The 19,578-nt window shown below is 42.6% G+C and overlaps 1 protein-coding gene across 4 annotated transcripts in view; it reads left to right on the forward strand.

The window, feature by feature from the left end:
* NR2C2 (nuclear receptor subfamily 2 group C member 2) overlaps window positions 1-17,869 on the forward strand; it is a 98,990-nt gene extending 81,121 nt beyond the window's left edge. For all 4 annotated transcript variants that reach the window (XM_045831921.1, XM_045831919.1, XM_045831918.1 and 1 more), the window contains 8 exons: window positions 45-138; window positions 2,088-2,221; window positions 3,221-3,398; window positions 4,572-4,693; window positions 5,536-5,675; window positions 7,051-7,188; window positions 8,590-8,695; window positions 11,601-17,869. In XM_045831921.1, the coding sequence (XP_045687877.1) occupies window positions 45-138; window positions 2,088-2,221; window positions 3,221-3,398; window positions 4,572-4,693; window positions 5,536-5,675; window positions 7,051-7,188; window positions 8,590-8,695; window positions 11,601-11,775 (1,087 nt within the window). In that variant the 3' untranslated portion in view covers window positions 11,776-17,869. The remainder of the gene's footprint in view (window positions 1-44; window positions 139-2,087; window positions 2,222-3,220; window positions 3,399-4,571; window positions 4,694-5,535; window positions 5,676-7,050; window positions 7,189-8,589; window positions 8,696-11,600) is intronic.
* The last annotated feature ends 1,709 nt before the right edge of the window (window positions 17,870-19,578 follow it).

Here is a 19,578-nt window from a genome sequence, read left to right on the forward strand (position 1 = left end):
TTAAATGTTGGAAGCCACTCTGGGTTTCTTTATGTCTTAAATAGACAAACAGGTCTTCTTGATCCAGGGATGCTTGTGAACATCCAGCAACCTTTGATACGTGAAGATGGTACTGTTCTTCTGGCCACAGATTCCAAGGTAATGTTATGCCTTTTCTCATACCTTTATGTTGCTGTGCTTTTCTAAATGTGTGTACCATCTTCTTCTTGGCCTTCAGAAGCCATGTTTAAAGCATGACCTTCTGCTTCTAATGTATTTCTTGTGATGTAGCCCTCCCCCACTGCCCTACCCCAGCACCCCAGCACCATGATTTGTTTTGGAGATGCTAATCACTTCTCAGAAATTCAGTAAGGGCTGGCTGCTCACAGTCATTATAACAGGGTTTAGAGTTCAATTTGAAGAAAGTTCTGTGGCTCTCTTCTCTATTAAGATTTTCCCCCTGGTGCACACATTGGAATACTGCTAGCATGCTGAAGAAATAGCTACTTATCCCAAGATGGCCTTTTATAGAAGCCTCTAGTTCCTTTTTATTAGATAACCTGCAGGAGGAAACTCAGCCAGGATTCTAACAATTCTAAAACTGTTAGAGCAAATCAGTCATATGGAATTTAACTTGTGGGGTCAGAGATGTTTCTCAATCTGAGAATGAGAGAGAGACAACTGGCTAACTTGTATGAAGGTAATTAAAGAGGAAGGTTTTATCCAGGCAGGGGAATCCATTGTCTTTTTCATCTTGTTCCTGATATGACCCAAAGTAGCAGTCAGCCACAGCTGAGGTCCAATTTTTCTTCTCTAAAAGGAGTGACTCAGTAACAGAGTGACCCTTAGAACTAGAGCTGGGCCTGCAGGCTGCCTTCTCATTTGTTCATGTGCACATCTATGTGCACACTCAGGACATTAACGTGCATCCTCTTTTGGGAAAGAAAAGGCAAAAATTAGAGCCACTGGCTGGCACGGAGAGCTGCCCTCCACCCAGTGGTCTTCAGGCTGGGCTTTGAGCTTCCTATCTTTGGTTAGCGGTGATGTGTGTGACCTGGGAATTGCACCCGGCTCATTGCTGTCACCCAGGAGACATTCGAGACAGTGACTGACAGGGTAGTGGAATGGAGAGAAAACTAACACTGCAAGGAAAGGCCATGAAACCAGGGGGGTTCAACTGTTCTGTTGTACTTTTTTATTGATAAGTAACATGCCTTTAAATGGCTATGCCATTTATTTATCCATTCATCAGCTGATGAACATTTGGGTTGTTTCTATTTTTTGTCTATTACGAATAGTGCTTCTCTTAACATTTGTGTACAAGTATATTTGTGGACATGTTTTCATTGCTCTTAATGGATATACCTGGAAGTGGAACTGCTGGTCATAGGGTAACTCTGTGTTGAAACTTTTGAGGAATTGCCTGTTTTCCTCAGTAACTGTACCATTTTATATTCCCACCAACTGTGTATGAGAGTTCCAGTTTCTCCACATCCTGTCCAACCTTGTTTGTTTTATTATAGCTAACCTAGTGGGTGTGAAGTGGTATCTGATTGTGATTCTGATTTACATTTCCAGTGATGAGCATCGTTTCATGTGCTTATGGCTATTTGTGTATCTTCTTTAAAGAAATGTCTACCTAAAGTCTTTGCCTATCAGTTTGCCTAAAAAAATTCTTTTTTTAACTGGCTTATTCATCTTTGTTACAGAGTTACAAGAGTTTTTTAGCTATTCTGGCATCTAAACCATTATCAGATATATGATTTGCAAATATTTTCTCCTGTTCTGTTGGTTGTCTTGTGTGCGGTGGTGGGTGGTCTTTTGCTTTCTTGATAATGTCTTTTGAAACACAAAAGTTTAAATTTTGGTGATGTCCAGTTTATCTCTTTGATCTGTCATTTTATCATGTGTAGACTTGTGTAACAACCACCACAGTCGAGATACAGAACTCATCCATCGCCAAAAGATCTTCCCATGCTTCCTCACTGTAGTCAGACCCCCATAGAAGCTGTTTTTAAACCAACATTATACCTTCATTGGCCTGAGAGTCGTGTGTGTGTTTGTGTGTGTGTATTCACCTTTTAATGTTACTATTTTTTGTCTCATAGGCTGAAACAAGCCAGGGAGCTCTGGGCACACTGGCAAATGTAGTAACCTCCCTTGCCAACCTAAGTGAATCCCTTAACAATGGTGACACTTCAGAAATGCAGCCAGAGGACCAGTCTGCAAGTGAGATTACTCGGTATGAATCCATGAGGGTAGAGGCTTCTCTCCTGACGTGCACACTCAGTCATTGCATTGTGAGGGTGGGTGGCAGCATTTTGACACCCACCCTGTATTTAATCAAGGATTGTAAAATTGTCACAGCACCCCTGCACATTTGTCTCCTTTCATGTTTTAACAATGGGAATGTGGGCCCACTTATATAAAACAATCAAAATTGCTTTTCATTCCAAACAGTGAAAAAGGACAATGAGTAACTCAGTCGAAGCAAGGAAAAACTCTTTAGTGGATAGATGTTACTTGTATCAAGTCACTTTTTATTGTGCCTAAGTATTAGTAGCTCATTCCATTTTCCAGTTCTGTTTTATACTATTTCTTCATGTGTATTTTTTTCCCAGTAGTGAGTGTAGACCTTAAATTCCTCAGGGTAGGTAGATAGATATTAGGTGATAGACAGTGTTAGTTGGTCCCAGACACTGCAGCTGGGGATGTTTCTTCTCTGCAGCATGGCTCTTGTGTTTGTTCCTTTCCTGTGGGAGCAGCCACTCCTGCACATCTTGCCAGACCAGGCAGGTGCACCTCTGGGCCACACAAGTGTGCTAGTTCTTATGTTCACTTGCAATCTGGTAGGAAAATTTAGATCTGATCCAATAGAAAGAGGATAGGATTTGAGTTAGGCAGAATTCTGGTTCCATCACTTACTGTGTGGGCAGTTTTAGAAAAATTATTTAGTATCCATAAGCCTCGGCATTCACATCTGTAAAATATTGAGAATTCTACCTTGGAGAGAAATTGTAAAAAATAAAAATTACATGTGAAAATAGTAATACATACCTTAGTGCCCAATGAGATGTATAGACAATACATAGAAGCTTTCATTGTTATTCCTTCTCTCAGCAAGTAGAACTTAATTATCTTTCCCCAATGCATTGTTTTTCTCAATTATGTCTCAGCTAGAGTTCATTTCCCCTAAAAGCTGTGGATTCACAACACTTGCTTGCTTCAATTTTGCTCACAGGGCATTTGATACCTTAGCTAAAGCACTTAATACCACAGACAGCTCCTCACCTCCAAGCCTGGCAGATGGGATAGACACCAGTGGAGGAGGAAGCATCCACGTCATCAGTAGAGACCAGTCCACACCCATCATTGAGGTTGAAGGCCCCCTCCTTTCAGACACTCATGTCACATTTAAGGTGAGTATGTTAAGCCTAACCACGTGCCCCCAGCCTTGTGGGAGGGGGGCACTGTACCAGTCAGTTTAAAAATCAAACCTTGGAGTGAGCTCATTTTCTGTCGTGGCATTTGATCAGGATATTGTATTCTAGAACTGTATTCCCATTATAAAGCATCTTTACTATCTTTTGCTAACAGTGGCATTTGGCTCTGAAGGTAGCTCTGACAGGCTGATGTGGTGGGGCTGACCAGCAAGGACTAAAAGCTGACTGCTATGCCTTCCATCTTCCAATGGTGGCCTGGTTCCAGCACAGGCTGAGGCAGGCCGCTTGGTCTGTTCCAAAAGCAAGCAGCCAACCCTCATTCCCACCCATTGGTCCTGACCACCTGCCCTCTAGAGCTATAGAAAGTAGATCTTGGGTGTCCTTGAAGGGTCCTATGAGGTCCCCATGGGTTTTCCCCACACTCTTGCTCACCAGCCTCATTTCACAGGACACTCACAGCTTCCCTGAAGCCCTCTTGGTCTCTAGGTCTCCAGGCTGAGTCTTGCTGTTTCCCCAGCATTCCTGACTAGAGAGATATGGCTGATCATTTACAAAGATTGTGTTCCTGCTAATAATTGCCTAAAGATACTGAGGACACAGATCACCAGTGGGATTCAAGCTTCAAAGGCATTAGAGCTCTTAGACACTGGAACTCCTGGAGCCCAGACCTGACATGATGGTGGTGAGATATTACTCTCCTACCATCTGGACTTCTGTTCACTCACTCACTGTTGCCTTGAGGCCACCTACCAAATGTCTGTTAATCCAGGAAGTTGACCCCCTTTTCTCAATTTGATTTAAACTTTAACCTATGACTCAAAATGGAATTGCCTGACGACAGACAATTTAATTGAGGCAAGAGTTGAAAAATATGTCTTTGTATGGGTAAGCTGAGAGGTTTCATCATTCCACATTCTGAGAGCCATCAAACCCTAGTTGACTAGACAAGAAACCATGGGGAGCCAGTGTCAGCACCCCCTGCAGAGAACACACACTTCATAGGAGAATGGGTCCATACAGGAGCCTCAACATCAGAGACAGCAATTTTAGCTGCCATGATGCTGAAACACAACAGGAATCTGTATTGACAGACCAAGCCATCCCCTGTCCCTTGGTCACATCCTGTGCTCTGTACCTTCTCTTCTCCAGCTAACAATGCCCAGCCCAATGCCAGAGTACCTCAACGTGCACTACATCTGCGAGTCTGCATCCCGCCTGCTTTTCCTCTCCATGCACTGGGCCAGGTCAATCCCAGCTTTTCAGGCACTTGGGTAAGAGGCCTTTTTCTCTGGGAATCCTCTGGCAAGGGCCTTACCCTCCCTAGCAATGGCCTGGAAGGTCTCTGAGGGCCCTTCTAGTTTATTCCTGTAACTTTATTTTCTTATTAAATACACTCAGTGGACTGGTAGCAGGGAACCATAGTTGATAATGCTACAGTGTTCCTCAAATCTTTATGAAGCCTGCTCCATGTGCTACGGACTTAGATTTAGCAGCTAAGGATGGAGTGGAACAGAGGCAGGAGTCATCCTTAAATCTGGAGACAAGTAAGGGCATGCTGCATCTGGGGGCATCTGAGATAAAGACATACTGTGTTGCAATGCACCAGCCATGTCATCCTAAGTATAAATTTCCTAAGGCAGGGCTGAAAGCTGACTTGGATGGGCCCTTCCTTCCCACTATATTCCCAGATCCTCCTTTGAGGTTTGCAGGCCCTCAGTTCCTGAGCTTAGGTGTAGGGTATGTCACCTCCCTTCAGAGTCTACATTCATGAACTCTTAGTCCTTTGATTATATCATCCTCTCAGGACAGCTGCAGATTTAGAAGGCTGTAGTAAATGATGATTTAGTCATACCTATTAAAATTTCTCATTACTTAAGTTCAAAGAATCTTCTTTAAGAGAATAGTTTGTTCTCAGAGGGACTTAGTTTAGAGATTTTTAGATAGTGGTGTCCTTAGAGAATGATCCTGGATGTATCATAGACCTTCAACACACACTTGCTGAAATGTATCATAGACCTTCAACACACACTTGCTGAATCCATTTGTTTGAGGCATCCTGGGTTTGGGAAGTGCCAGCTCACACCCACACCCACCTTCCCTTCTGTGTTCCCAGGCAGGACTGCAACACCAGCCTGGTACGGGCCTGCTGGAATGAGCTCTTCACGCTCGGCCTGGCCCAGTGTGCCCAGGTCATGAGTCTGTCTACTATCCTGGCGGCCATTGTCAACCACCTGCAGAACAGCATCCAAGAAGGTAGGGCTGGGACTGGGGGGACTCTGTCAAAGCTGGCCCATTGCAAATTGGCTAGCCTTAGTGTTCCACACCATTCATAGGCTGAGGGGGGTTTAACTTTTAAGTAATAAAAACTAGAGCCAGTCAGAACACTTAAATTTCCTCCTGATTGCCTTTTTTTCATATAGTGAATAAGGGAGGAAAAAAGATAATTGAAAAAAGTTGGCAACTTCCTGCTTATATAGACATGTAGTGATATTTTCAGAATAATCATAATTTATGTTTTCATCTTCATTAACAGGTTACCCTTTTTATGTATAATATTTCACAAATCCTCACAACTCTGTAAAGTAGAGACTATTATCTCAGTGTTACCTATGGAGAAACTGAGGTATAAGATTCCTGGCTTGCCCCAAATGAAACAGCAGGTAGAAGAGCTGAGGCACCAACTTCAGTCATGCAGACCCCTGGTCCAGGACAGCTACCTCAGCTCTTTGTGAATGAACAAATGACTCTCTTCTAAGACCTGTGGCAACCCTCTAACATTTGGCGGTCAGATCCCAGTGTGTCAGGACTGGGAGATAGCCAGTACAGTGCAGTCTGTCTGCATTAGCCAGTGCAGTGCAGTCTGTCCGCATGCTACACGTCCTCAGTACACTGAAGACACCGTCTGGGTGGAACATGCCCAGGGTTCAAGACTGACACTGATAGCCTCACTTGTGGCTAGATAGGAATTCAGCTGTACTTGTGATTGAGCATTCCACATGTATGGTATCTAGCAATGTGACTTAACCTAGTCACATCTTTGTAGTTATTCCTTTGGAATAGTTACAAAAAAGTGATTTTTAAAACCGTGTAACATTTTATTGAATTTAAGTTAGAGTTGTTCACAGATGAGCTTCTAGTTTTATTTTTAACTGAGTATAATACTGATACCTCTCAGCAAAATATTGTCATGAGGATTGAATCAGATAACATAGGGTTGTTTTGATGACTAAAAAATGCCAACATTTCAAGTTAGCAAATATTTACTAAATGCCTCCAGAGACTTAGAAAACTTACCCATTGATAAGAACACACATACAGGTCTTAAGCACAGAGTAAAAGAAATTACCAATTTATACTACAAGCCAAAGGTGCAACCCAGGGTGGGGCCAGGGAGAATCACTAGTTCGGGGGTTTATTATTGAAGCAGAAAACGGAATACCTGGTATTCCATTTTCTGGGATTGGAATACCTGTTGTCACTTTACCTTCAACTGGAAAATAAAGCTCTTAACCATCTTGAGATAACTGAATTTTCATTAAACATGAAATTATTCTCCCTCCCCCCCAAAGAAGCTTGTCTTATTGTTCTTACTAGCCTTTCTTAGGGGATCTGTGATGTTGATTTCTAGATAAACTTTCTGGCGACCGGATAAAGCAAGTCATGGAGCACATCTGGAAGCTTCAGGAGTTCTGTAACAGTATGGCGAAGCTGGATATAGACGGCTATGAGTATGCATACCTTAAAGCTATAGTTCTCTTTAGCCCCGGTAAGATATGTGGTGGTGGTGCTGACTGTTTTCCACCTGTGTCTACTGATGTTTGAGAACATGAATGTGTTGGTGAAGTCATCAGTAGTGGAGACGAGACCTGCCAGACTGTGACTGAATGTTTTCACAATAAGTGTGCTTTGCTAGCTTACATAAATACATTCTTTTAAATTCTTGCCCTTACAGTCCCAAAGAAATGGCTTTATACAGACTTAATCTGTATCCTAATTAAACCATTGGCCAATTGGGGCTGCAGCATACAAAATAGCGTTCTACCATCCTGTGTCCTTTTTGTTTGTTTTGTTTTGTTCTTTGCCAGTTTTTCAGGTTATGTTAGCGTATACAACCCAGTAGATAGACAGTACACAAGTTTACCCATAGTCCTTTGTGGAGGACAGCAGCAGAAGCTGCTGCAGGAAAACCTATGGTCACAGCAGGTAAAGAAGAGTCAGCAGGACTGTTGGTGGAAAGTAAGAGATGGTTGGGCCAGCCTCGTTCACTACCCCTCTGCTGTTGAAGCATCCTGAGAGGTCACTTTTCGTGACTGACTGTTGCCCTTACCATTGTGCTCAATAGCTGGGGTTGTACACAGCTTAACCTTTCCTTTCCTCCACAGTCCTACACTCAAAAACAACAAAATAATTAATAGAAATGAGAGAAATTGCCCTGGCTGGTGGCTCAGGGGACTGAGTGCTGGCCTGTGAACTGAAAGGTCACTTGTTCAATTCCCAGCCAGGGCACTTGCCAGTTGGGGGCCTGCTGCAAGACAGAGCTGATCAGTGTTTCTCTCTTTCTCCCTCCCGTCCCCTCTCTAGAAATAAATAAAAATACTTTTTTAAGATTTATTTATTTTTTAGAGAGAGGGTAAGTGAAGGAGAAAGAGGGGGAGAGAAACATCAGTGTGTGCGGTCGCCTTACGCACCCCCTACTGGGAACCTGGCCCACAACCCAAGCATGTGCCCTGACTGGGAATTGAACCAGTGACCCTTTGGTTTACACACCCATGCTCAATCCACTGAGCTACACTAGCCAGGATAAATTAAAAAAAAATTTTTTTTAATGGGAGAAATTATGTGATTAATTATCTAGAAAATAAATTTCTAATTCATGTGATAGTTTTAAAGTCAGTATGTTTTCCAGAGTAATAGGAAGTCAAACATCCGGAACCAGCAGTTGAGACTTCTGAGGCTAGAATGACTACTCGGGAGCCCAGCTTCCTCCTGGGCACTTCCAGGCCTTGGCTAAGCACAGGAAAATCCTGTGACATTGAAGCCCAGTCAGTCTTCAGAGTTTCATTGTGCTTGAGAAATTTATCAGAAGTTTGATTTAAAATAAGTACTAAGAAATCAGTGAGGTTTTCTAAATACAGAAGGCAATTTGTGGGCACTTATCTCTTTTCAGATCATCCAGGTTTGACCAGCACAAGCCAGATTGAAAAATTCCAAGAAAAGGCACAAATGGAGTTGCAGGACTATGTTCAGAAAACCTACTCAGAAGACACCTACCGGTGAGATACACAGGCTCTTGCTCGGGATAGGGAGGAATGCAGCTGGATCTGTAGTTGCAAGTATAAATTATGTTAGCTGTCCCATTTCTAGCAAATTCCTACATTTTATAGGTGGTAATGGAGTGTGGAAAGTGCCAGGTGGGAAGAGTCAGAAATACCAGGCCATCCCAGTGTTGCCGAGTAACTGTGAGCGTTGAGACCTTGGGTTGCTCTACTCTGACTTGGGGGTTGGAGTCAATGCTATATGGTCTCCTATAGGGCTAACATATGCATGAGGCATGAGCCCTCAAGGAGAGACACCCTTTGTCCAGAACAGTTAGTTGGGAGCCCTGCTTCTCTGGTCTGCATCCACTCCAGAGGCAATGCTACAGTACTTCACAGAAAAGTTTTCATGACATAAACCAAGTCTGACCCCTATAAAGCAGTGAGTGAGTTGTGCCAAATAGTAATTTTACCCCCAGATAACCCAACTTTAAAAGTTCCTTTATTTGGGTGAAAGTTAATTTGTATTATTTGTAAGGGTTGGGAGATAGACAGACAGACACCTTTCACATGCAGACTTGAATAAGAAAGTTGTTCTGAAATAGGGCAGAATTCCTGACAGACAGCCAAGGAATGGAAGAGCTCTTTCCCCGGGACCACTTCAACCCACTGGAGGCGACATGAATTTCTGGGGCCCTAACAAGCAAATTATTTAGTATTTCCCTCCCCATCTTATGTCCTCAAAATAAATACTGCAGCAGGGGAAGCTGCCTGGCCTCACCTTCCCCAGCTTGCTTCTCAGCCCCAGGAGGACCATTTCTCTGATATGATTGGTGGGAGGCCTGTGGCTGGCCCTGCTGGCAGAGAACCTACCTCTGCTTTAGGCACAGCTCCATGGCTTACAGGCAGCTTTTGCCAAAGCAGGTTCCATTATCTAGTGGGATCACTGAAGACCTCACCATGAATCTAGACTATCTTGAGCCTCAGTACATATAAAATGGGACAAGTAATGTACCCATACCCAGGACTTACTGCATCCAGCCAGGTGTGAAGTCAAGCTGTCCCCTGAAGAGGCCACGGGCCTACTCCCACACAGTGCCTGTGCCTACAGCGAGAAGCAGCTGAAAATGCCCATCTGGGGGCTGCTAGCAGAGCCCCAGCACACTAGAATCACCTTGACAATAGCAACTCTTTGTCTCTGAAAGTAGAGGTTCTGAAAAAGTCCTGAGTTACTCTGTCCAGTCAGGGACCCTGGAGGAGAAGGGGACAAGCTGGGTGATTTAGGACCAAAACTGAAATAAAGGAGTCTTTATTATAGGATTCAGAAACTCAAAGACAGTTCCCAAAGAAACAGCCCTAGAGTGGTTTACGCCCTGTTTATACATTCATTTTTTTTAGTCTTTCCCATCCTTATGCTTTTTCTCATACTGTTTATTTCTCCTGAAATACCCTTTCATTCCTCCCCATTCTTTGCATCTCTGCTGATAGACATTTTAGCCAGCCTCTATGGCCTAGCTGAGATGTGGCATGCTCCAGAAAGTCCTCCTTGATTTGTCTTTGCTGGCTTCCTGACACCCTGCAGCCGCTGGTCAACCCCTCCAGGTCTGTGGTGGTGTCCTCTTATACCTTTGTGCCCCTGCAAGACTCACGGTGGCTGGGTGAATGGATGATGGGCTGGAATGCTGCTTGCATAATATTAATATATTTTCCCTTTTTAAAAATAACATACAATGTTCACTGTAAAAAAATTTATTCTGCAAAGCAAAAAAAAATTTAACTGTGTAAATACCACTTGTTAATGTTTTCTGTATTTACTTCTAAAAGGTTTTTATGTCTGTGTAATTGGAATCATAAAGTATAAAGTAAGATTTTGTAACCATTTTTTAAAATTTAATATTCAATGAGTATACATACTCTTCATTATTTTCTATAGCTGAAGAGATGCTGTAATTTAACATTTCCTACTGGTGAGAATGTAGGTTGTTTCCAGACTGGGCTGGCATTGCTGCGCATGTCCTCACATGCTGCTGCACGCACTGGCTGTGGAATGGTTTCCGGGGTGTCCAACCTCTTGGTGTCTCTGGGCCACAAGAAGAGTTGTCTTGGGTCACACATTAAATACATTGTGACACATAATCACAAAAACATCTCATAATGTTTTAAGTAAATTTACGATTTTGTGTTGGGCATCAGGTTGGACACCCCTACAGTTTAGACAGTGTCCCATGACCCTCTAGGATAGAGTCATGGTGTGCCCTCCTCCACCCAGGGTTTCTTTAAAACAAAAACAATTTTATCGTTTTATTTTAAATTACAATGCTAAATGAATCCTGGAAATTAGGGCAATACAGAAAAGGTTTTAGTATGTAAAATCACTCCAAATTTCAGTACCCAGAGGCCAGCCTGTAGCACTGTGGTACATATCCTCTTGAATACTATTTACAAATGTGCACAAAATATACACAAGTGTGATTGTGCTGTACTTGCTGCTTCACAGCCTCCTTTCAAGTTTCTATTCAGCTACATGTCATGGACTTCTTTCCTTATCAGTGAATTTGGATCTTTATTATCCTTCTTAATGAGCTGGTGTCTTGTATTGCTCCATTATATGAAGACACCATATGTCTTTTAACCTATCCTCTACTGATAGATTTCCACATTTTTCTTTTTGGTGGGGGAGGGGAGAGCTGTTATAAACAATGAAGAAAACATAGTTATACATACATCCTTACACTCACTTCTTTTTCTCATGATAAAACTACAATAGGAACTACTGAAATCAGAAAAACAAGAAGTGAATAGTGGATGGATCTGTTGTGTGGTTCAATTCTGAGCAGTGCAGAGAGGGCCCCTGGGAGCCTGTCCAGGACAAAGTCTGAAGGGCAGCGAGTCCCCCTTTCTCTAATGACCCTCCCTCTTACAGATTGGCCCGGATTCTCGTCCGCCTGCCGGCGCTCAGGCTGATGAGCTCCAACATAACAGAAGAACTTTTTTTTACTGGTCTCATTGGCAATGTTTCCATAGACAGCATAATCCCCTATATCCTCAAGATGGAGACAGCAGAGTACAATGGCCAGATCACCGGAGCCAGTCTATAGTGAACACCCCACACCTGCTGAGGAGCAGACGGTTCCTCTGGGCCTGCTCAGAGACAAAGAAGATGAAGTAGTAGTATTTTGGTATGTGCAAATATTTCCAGTATGTTCATCATTTCATAGCTGGTTTCTTCTTACCTGTTAATCCCAGACAATAGCAACTAAAAGACTAGTAGTATCCTTTCTTGCCATAAGAAACATTTAAATGCCTTTTGATGGAGCAGATTTTGGAGCAATCTTTTAACTCAATTTGTATTTAGAAATTCTCAAAGGGCAAAAAACAAAGTTTTATAATGTCAGAGACTAGTATTAAAACTAAAAGAACCTAAGAGAACAGTATGTGTGTATATATATAAAAAAATGTCCTTGGAATTAATAACTACTAATTACCAGGGTAATATTAGCACTTTCTAAGCACTTCTTATTGATGCATAATGTTAGCAACATCGTGTCTATTCGCAGGGCAAGTGGAAAACTGTATACATCTTTTGCCGAGATGCTAATGATTTCTGTGAAAATGCAATAGGGTACAGGAGACAATCATTTAAGTTTAAGAAAAGAAGGCATCATTCCTAATTGTATGCATACTTTGATGGTATTGAACTAAATTCCTGTGAGCAAATGAAAATGTGTCTTATCTGTATCGTGTAGTAAGTGGGAATGCACTAGCAGTCAGTAGTGACCCAAACCAAAACCTTCTTCAGTCACAGAGCTGATGCTTGTCAGGTTCCCTGACCTCCGGTCCTGGTCTGTGACAGGCATCTGCAGGCTCCTCCAAACCTGGGCATCTTCTGATGACTGGTTCTCAGAATTGGACTGCAACCAGTCAGACATTAACTCCCAATTCCTAAAGCAATTGACAATTTGGGCATTTTGAACCCTTGATAGTAATACTTCCTGAATACAGTCTGGGGTGGCTTCGGTTTTCAGATGGAGGGATGTGGCCTCCCTGGAGCCTGCAGGTTTCCCTGTGGGGTTTCTATTCCAAAAGCCCCTTGAGAAGGGCCTACATTCTTGCAGTTTAGTACTACTCTCGGGGTGGGATGTGTACAGGATCTTGCTGCCTGGCTAGGGCAGTGGTGAAGCTGAATAGAAGGGTTCTCTGTTGACCTTAAATATCAGGGTCTTTCAGAATGTCTCTGTGGATCAGCATCTCTGTTGGCAGGTCTCTTAATGGTACTGGCCCACCGTGCACTTTGATTCCCCCAGGTGTGTGCCAGCATACAAACCCTGGAGCATTTGGATGATGGATGCAGAAGCAGGCTGCCTGCTCCTAAAAAATGACTATTAGTTCCTAAAGTTGTCTTCTTGCTCATAATTGTAGCAACCATTGTTTACAAGAACAGAATGTGATTACAAGAAAATTCTTACCTAGAGAAGAGCACCCATAAATTCCCATGGATGTGAGTTACAGCAAGCATTTCCTGCCCTAGCCCCCAGGCACTCCCTAGTCTGGCTAGGGCATCGGTCAAAATAGGCACTTCACTGAGCTGTGCATGGGTGTCAGGCAGGCTGCCCAGCCACAGGCTTATAGCATAATGGGATGTATTATTCTGAAGTGTATTAACAGCACTTTACGAAAGTCATTAGTGAGAATTAAGTGGGGACAGTCTCTCCAATTCTAATTTCCAGTTTGGATTTAATTATCTTTAATAATTCATGCCTTGGAAGCAAATTTTGGAGAACAGTGAGGGTGCCCATTATAAAATGATGGAAAGGATTTAATCTTACCAGCCTAAAGTTTTGGTTTTCTAACTCTGAAGTGATTTTAAATTTCAAAATTAAGACAAAAACTGGTGAAAACATGGGAGTTAGGGCAGGTCTGTATCACTTCTGCTTGTAAAAAGTTTTAGCAGAGGGCATTTTGAAGCATGTTCATGCACCTTACACAGCAAATTGTGTTTCTCTCTCCAATTTGTAAAAGTAAGCATATTTGTTGATCACACTGTGGCTCCCAGGAAATACGTATTGTGTCACACCTTTCAGATCTGAGTTCTTCGTGTTGGTGAAAAGGTCCGCACTGGCCAGCTCCCTCACTCCCAGGGTCAGTCCCTGGAGTCCTGTGTCTTTCAGGCTTTTAGACTCTGGTTGCCTTAAGATATTGGGGTAGCTTAGGCAAGACCTAGGCTGCAGTCCTGACAAAGCCACTGCGTAGATATGTTGGGAAGAGGTGGTAACCAGCAGGACAGTGAACACTTGGATAGGAAGTGCCACACTCCGGCAAGACAGCCCTGAAGAAAAGTCTATTTAGTTTAGGAAGTTGCTGATTCTAATGTGGTCCTTTCCCTTGAGTCCCTTCACTGGTGGTAGCTGATTTCAGTGGACCATTTTGGGGTTTGAGCACTCCTCATTAGTTCCTAGATTCTGTTGGCCTTACTCTGAAGTGGCCTTTTCCTTAAGGGCCAGGTCCACATTACCTTAATTCTCACTGCCCCAAAATCATTTCAGGCATTTGACAGCAGGTCTATTCTATCTCTTGCCAAACTGGTTAAAAGAAGTAAGCTCAAAGTCAAGAATTATTTAAAGGGATCCCAGGCAGATATTTGGGCTCAGCTTTCACAAGGCTTTAACCTGTGTTAGTAGTTTCAAACTCTAGATTTAAGGAAGGAGACCAGCCCTCTGTCTACTGAATCTCAGAGAGAAATAGGCAGGAGCAGGAATCTTTACCATGTAGCCTACTCATACATACCCTTCTGCTGGCCTGGCCAGTCCTCCCTCAGTGAGGAGAGGCGCACTGGCTACGGGAGGTGGGCACAGATACATGCAGTTGCTTAGTGATGAAGTGGGCTCTTTTCCACTGGTATCTTATATGGTGCTGGACAGTTACGTGTTTAAATTTGTGGCATTCATTACATATAATCATAAAACAGGGCAGGAAGAAACTTAGAATCTAAGACCAAATTACCCACACAAATGCTTTCCAAGCGACTCCTGGAAAGTATTTTTAAGAAAGTATGTTACCACCCTTCTAATTTGAGATGTTTATGTGTTTATTGAGAATTACATTATTTATTGTCTTATCTCTGTGGTTGAGGCTCTTGTTTGGGTTTTATAATTTCAGGTGTAGTCACTTGTAAGACGTGTTTTGTAATATCCCTTAAGAGGGGCTTTCCAGCTTGTTAGTGTCAGTATTAAATGTGGGCTCTGTTCTGAGGCGATGGCCACCAGTCATGCTGATGTGTCTACTCTGGGACATGTCTACTCTGGGTTCCCCAACATGGCGGCAGCGCTCTCACTAGAGCTTACTTAGCAGTTTTGATTATTTGAGGACAGCCATGGCAAGGAGCCAAGAATTAGAAGGGCTCTTCTTGTACCTTGTGCTTTCATTTTGGGAAAACCACATCCTGGCCCTTTGGGGGCGTTCCCAGCAGAGCAGTGTCACTCCCTGCCTGCCTCCTGCCTACCAGGCAGCCCTTGGCTATGGATCCAAGTTCTATGTATGACCTGGTTAGATTAGAGTCAGGGGGTACATGGCCTCCTTTCCAGTGGAAATGGCCTGATGTGCAGTGGGGCTACAGGTGACATTTCAACTCTTCTCTGAGCCCAGGTCATGAAAAGTGTCATCTTCTGATACTTTTATCTCAGGAGGTCAGTGCCCTTTAGATCCTGGAAAGGTCTGAAAAGGCAGGGCAGATGACCCCATACTTGTCCCACTTCCATTCCCTACTAGATTGTGCGGCTCTCTGCAAATGTTCTAACTTTGATGTTTCTAGTTCAGACAGAGTGGGTATGGGTCTCTTGTACACAGGGCTGTATGCCTCCCACCAGCGTGGCATGTCTGCATGTCCAGCCCTGAGCTCCCCTCAGCACATTGTTATGTACCGATTTATAGGCTTGTATGACTGAACGAATGTACATGTGTTTATATCTTCTATATATGTACAGTGTATATAGTGTGTATGTGTACATAGATGTATATTATGTATACAGACATGTAGCCACATACCCAAACCCTCCTTATGTTTTAAAAGAGAATCTATGATAAGAGTTGCTAAAATAAATTGATGTGGGTGTTCCAAGGTCCCTGGGGAGGATGGATTTGCTGAGATTTAACTCCATTTTCCTTTGGATGGTCTGTCTGGGAAAGGCCATGAAGTCAAATCTCCACTCTGTACCAGGGGAAGTTCCAGACAGGAAAAAGTCCCAACAGGATGACACTGCTATGTATTCTCTAGGGTCAGACAAGAGCTAGGAAGCTGGAAAACAATTTATCCTAATGTCCAAAAACTAGATGGGGATCTTTAATCTGGTTTTCATACGCCCATTTATGGGCTAACTGGAAGGAACTTGGTAGTTCAAGCTGTTGGCCTTCCCAGACTCGCTGTGTCATGTGGTCAGTTTCAGAACAGTCTGTGTCATGGGACCTGGCACCCAGTATGGTAGCAGTTTCCCCACTTGCTCTGGATTCAGCATACGGTAGGCACTGCCCTGTGAGTAAACAAATGCCTAACTCCAGTTACGCAAAAAAAAAAAAAAGAAAAGAAAAGAAAAGCCTACCAGGTATTCTTTAAAAATAAGCATAAATGTTGATGGCTAACTTTATGGCATATGTTACAAATCTTAAATTACTTCTCCAACTATAGCATGTGAATGAAATCTTCTGACTTATTTCTCTAAATTATGATTTTAAAATTTCAGATACAATTTGCATTTTAATATGGATATGTATGCCCTTAAAGCTACAGATGCCACATTTTCCTTGTTCAGGTTTATTCTGGTGATTTTTTTCCCCTTAAATCGGGCTTTAACTGAGACATGGCACTTGGAAACCAGGGCTCAGCCCAGCAGTAGTTGCTCATGGACCTGGTAAGCACAGGGGCCTAACTGTCAGGAAGATTGAAAGCTGGCCTGATGAAAGAAACCACTCAATAGCTGCAAAAACCTAATCCACAAGTTGCTTTTTTTTCTTTTTTTTTTCTTTTTTTTTTAAATAAGCTGTTGGAATGTTTGAAAACACTTCATTGAGACCATGTACTCAGTGCCTTTTGTGAGACTGGGCTGTTCGGCCTCCAGCTTCCCTATCTGTGATGTAAAGAAGCTCCTGCTGCTTCACTGGCCTCCCAGCAGTGATTGTCACCTTTCCCACGTCCTTGCCTGTTGTGACAATCACTATTGAAAGTAGCTTTCCAGTTCACATAATAGAAATGGAAGATTGACAGTCTCTAAATGAGTCTTTAAAATAAAAATTTTCCTTTGGAGCTATTTATCTTAGCGGCACACTAAAAATAAAATGAGACCTTTAAAAAAAGTATCTTGGGGTAGGGGATGTCTGAGATATTTTTAATGCCCCACTATACTTTGAATTAAGCAGACAATAATTTTGGTGTCTCAAAATGTATACATACAACATAGAAAAAAAGTGCTATAAAATATAAGTGCTGAAAAATGCTCAGCAACATTTATCAGTTGACGGATTGTGATAAAGCTTAATATTTGGATAACATTTGGATGTAGACTTTACATGAAAAATGACTTTTCTCTAGGAAAGTATAATTTTAACAACCAGAACATTTATGGACTCAAATGCTGCTGCCACATACAACTCAAGTGCTGGACTATTTTTCTATATCCTCCCAATTATCTTGTAAACCAGTGTTCAACTAGTTTTATAACTGAAAAGCTGCACATTTTTCATAGTACAAAACCATAGTTTTTACCTGTAGTTTGGACCTCTGTTTAAATGTAGCTAAGTATTACCAGCCCTTTTAAAAGATGTCTGTTAAGGGAAAATTTGGGTGTTAGATTTTCTTGGGACCGTTTCTGTAACCCCTGCCCTTCCTAATACAGAAAATATTGTTTATGCCATTACATTTTAATTCCAGGTTTAAAACCTGTTGAAAGCTGTAGCTTGAAATCAGCTTTGTTTATGTGATGGCATTTAAAAATAGCATGTTCTTTTTAAACTGAATTTTATATCTAATCAATGTCTTCAGTCTTGAAGAAGAATTTGCATTGTCGTGTTTGTATATAGAGTATTGCAGTGCATGAATTAGCTTTATGCATTTTATTAAATGCTATTTCAATGTGGCATTATTGTTGTGGCTTAATACTACTACCTAAATGAGGTTTATACTATTAAAAGTTAATTAAAGACTAATGTGCATTCTGCTCATCATTTTTCCTCATAATAGTAATAACAATAATGCCTGACCCCCAGAAGTCCCCAGAGCACTCTCGCCTAAACTCCTAGTAGGTGATAAAGTGTCCTAGTCACACCCTGTAGCTCTTGCCTCACCTTAGCCTCAGCCAAAAGCAACTTAGCCCTGTCCATTTGATGGCTCACTGGACTTTTCTGGAGCAGGGCCTTGGTTGCCAGACCTCAAAGACAGCTGCTAGACACAAATAGCCTGGCCTCAGACCAAAGGAGATGTATTCTTAAAGTTTCACAAGTCATCTGACCTCTCATTTTACAGGTGAGGAGTCTCAGATCCAAAGTCAAGACTTAGCAGAGCCAATTCTTAGCAGAACCCACTGGCAGCCAAATAGCTTTAAATAGCCTGGTAAGGTAGTACTCAGGATGAAAAGAAAATTGGTCACTTCAGTGGAACAAAGTCAAAAACTACTTGGCAAACATTGGTTATGCAAATAAAATTAAGAAACACTGTGTAAATCAAAATCTTCACAGCAGTCTTTAATAATTTTCTCCCATTTCTGTAAGTTTTAAGCCTGTCTTTCATCATTAAAGTAGGAAATGGAAAACAAAAGGTTTAAAGAGATAATGCCCCATAATGGTGTTCATTTCCAAGCATCATTATCTGCTGTCTATGAAAACAGCCCATGCAAACAGTGGTGCTTTCCTGTCAGGCACTGGGCATTTGTTATTTCTCTAAAGAGGGGTCACTAGCCTGGGTCAGGGCAGTCCTGGTCAGCTGCCTCTCTGGGCCCTGTGGGCCATGGAGGGAAGGAATACTTCCACAAGGCCTTTCGTCTTACCAGCTGTGGAAAGACCAAAAGGAATGAACTCTGAAAGGCCCAGTGGCCCAGGAGGCAGTCCAGTCAGCTTGGTGTAAAGGCCACACTGCAACCAGCCAGGTGGGATTGTTAGAAACATTGCAGAAACTGAAGCCAGCACCCACAGGAGGGATTAGAATGGAGGACAGGTTTTTCTAGCCACCTTGTAAAATGTTGATGGGGTAGAAGGCACCAAGATTTTGAATTCCAGTTGAACAAAACTGAGTAAGCCTGCCAGTTAGTTACACGTTAGCCCCACACATCCCCTCACCCCTCCCAACCCCTCAAAGCCATCACCCTGAACACCGGTCTGGTACAAAATCACAGTAAACCATAACTTGAGCATCAAATGTAGGAAGAATCAGACTTCTTAATTTAATGGGATAATCTCCAATATTCAAATAAAACACATTTAGTTTCACCTCATTTCCCACAGCTTACTACCTTATGGGGTGATACCCTCTACCCATTTTACAGAGATGGTCAGACCTCAACCAAGGAAGTGTCCCATCAGAGAGGAACGCGGACCTGACGCCTGCTCTTCTGTACCCACCTTCTTGCTGCACCCCACTGGGCAGTCTCCTGGTCTGTGTTTGCATGGGTCTGTAGTCCAACTGGGCCTTCACTTTTGACCAACTTATTCTTACAGTGAACCTCAGAGGGCTTTGATGTCTCCTAAGGGCTAAAAACCAGCACACTAAAGTGTCAGAAATATCAGTGTCCTGAAGAGGAAAGAACTACTAGGCAGACCCTCTTCCAAAATTTAAGCAAGAACTGAACAAGCCAAGAAGGTGAACTGAGAGGCAGCCTCCAACACTAGTCCCTCAGGGAAGGGCCCAAAAGTCTTGATCCATC

The sequence above is a fragment of the Phyllostomus hastatus genome, unplaced genomic scaffold (assembly GCF_019186645.2).
Source record: "Phyllostomus hastatus isolate PE091 unplaced genomic scaffold, TTU_PhHast_1.1 phas_contig_16, whole genome shotgun sequence".
Taxonomy (NCBI): Eukaryota; Metazoa; Chordata; class Mammalia; order Chiroptera; family Phyllostomidae; genus Phyllostomus; species Phyllostomus hastatus.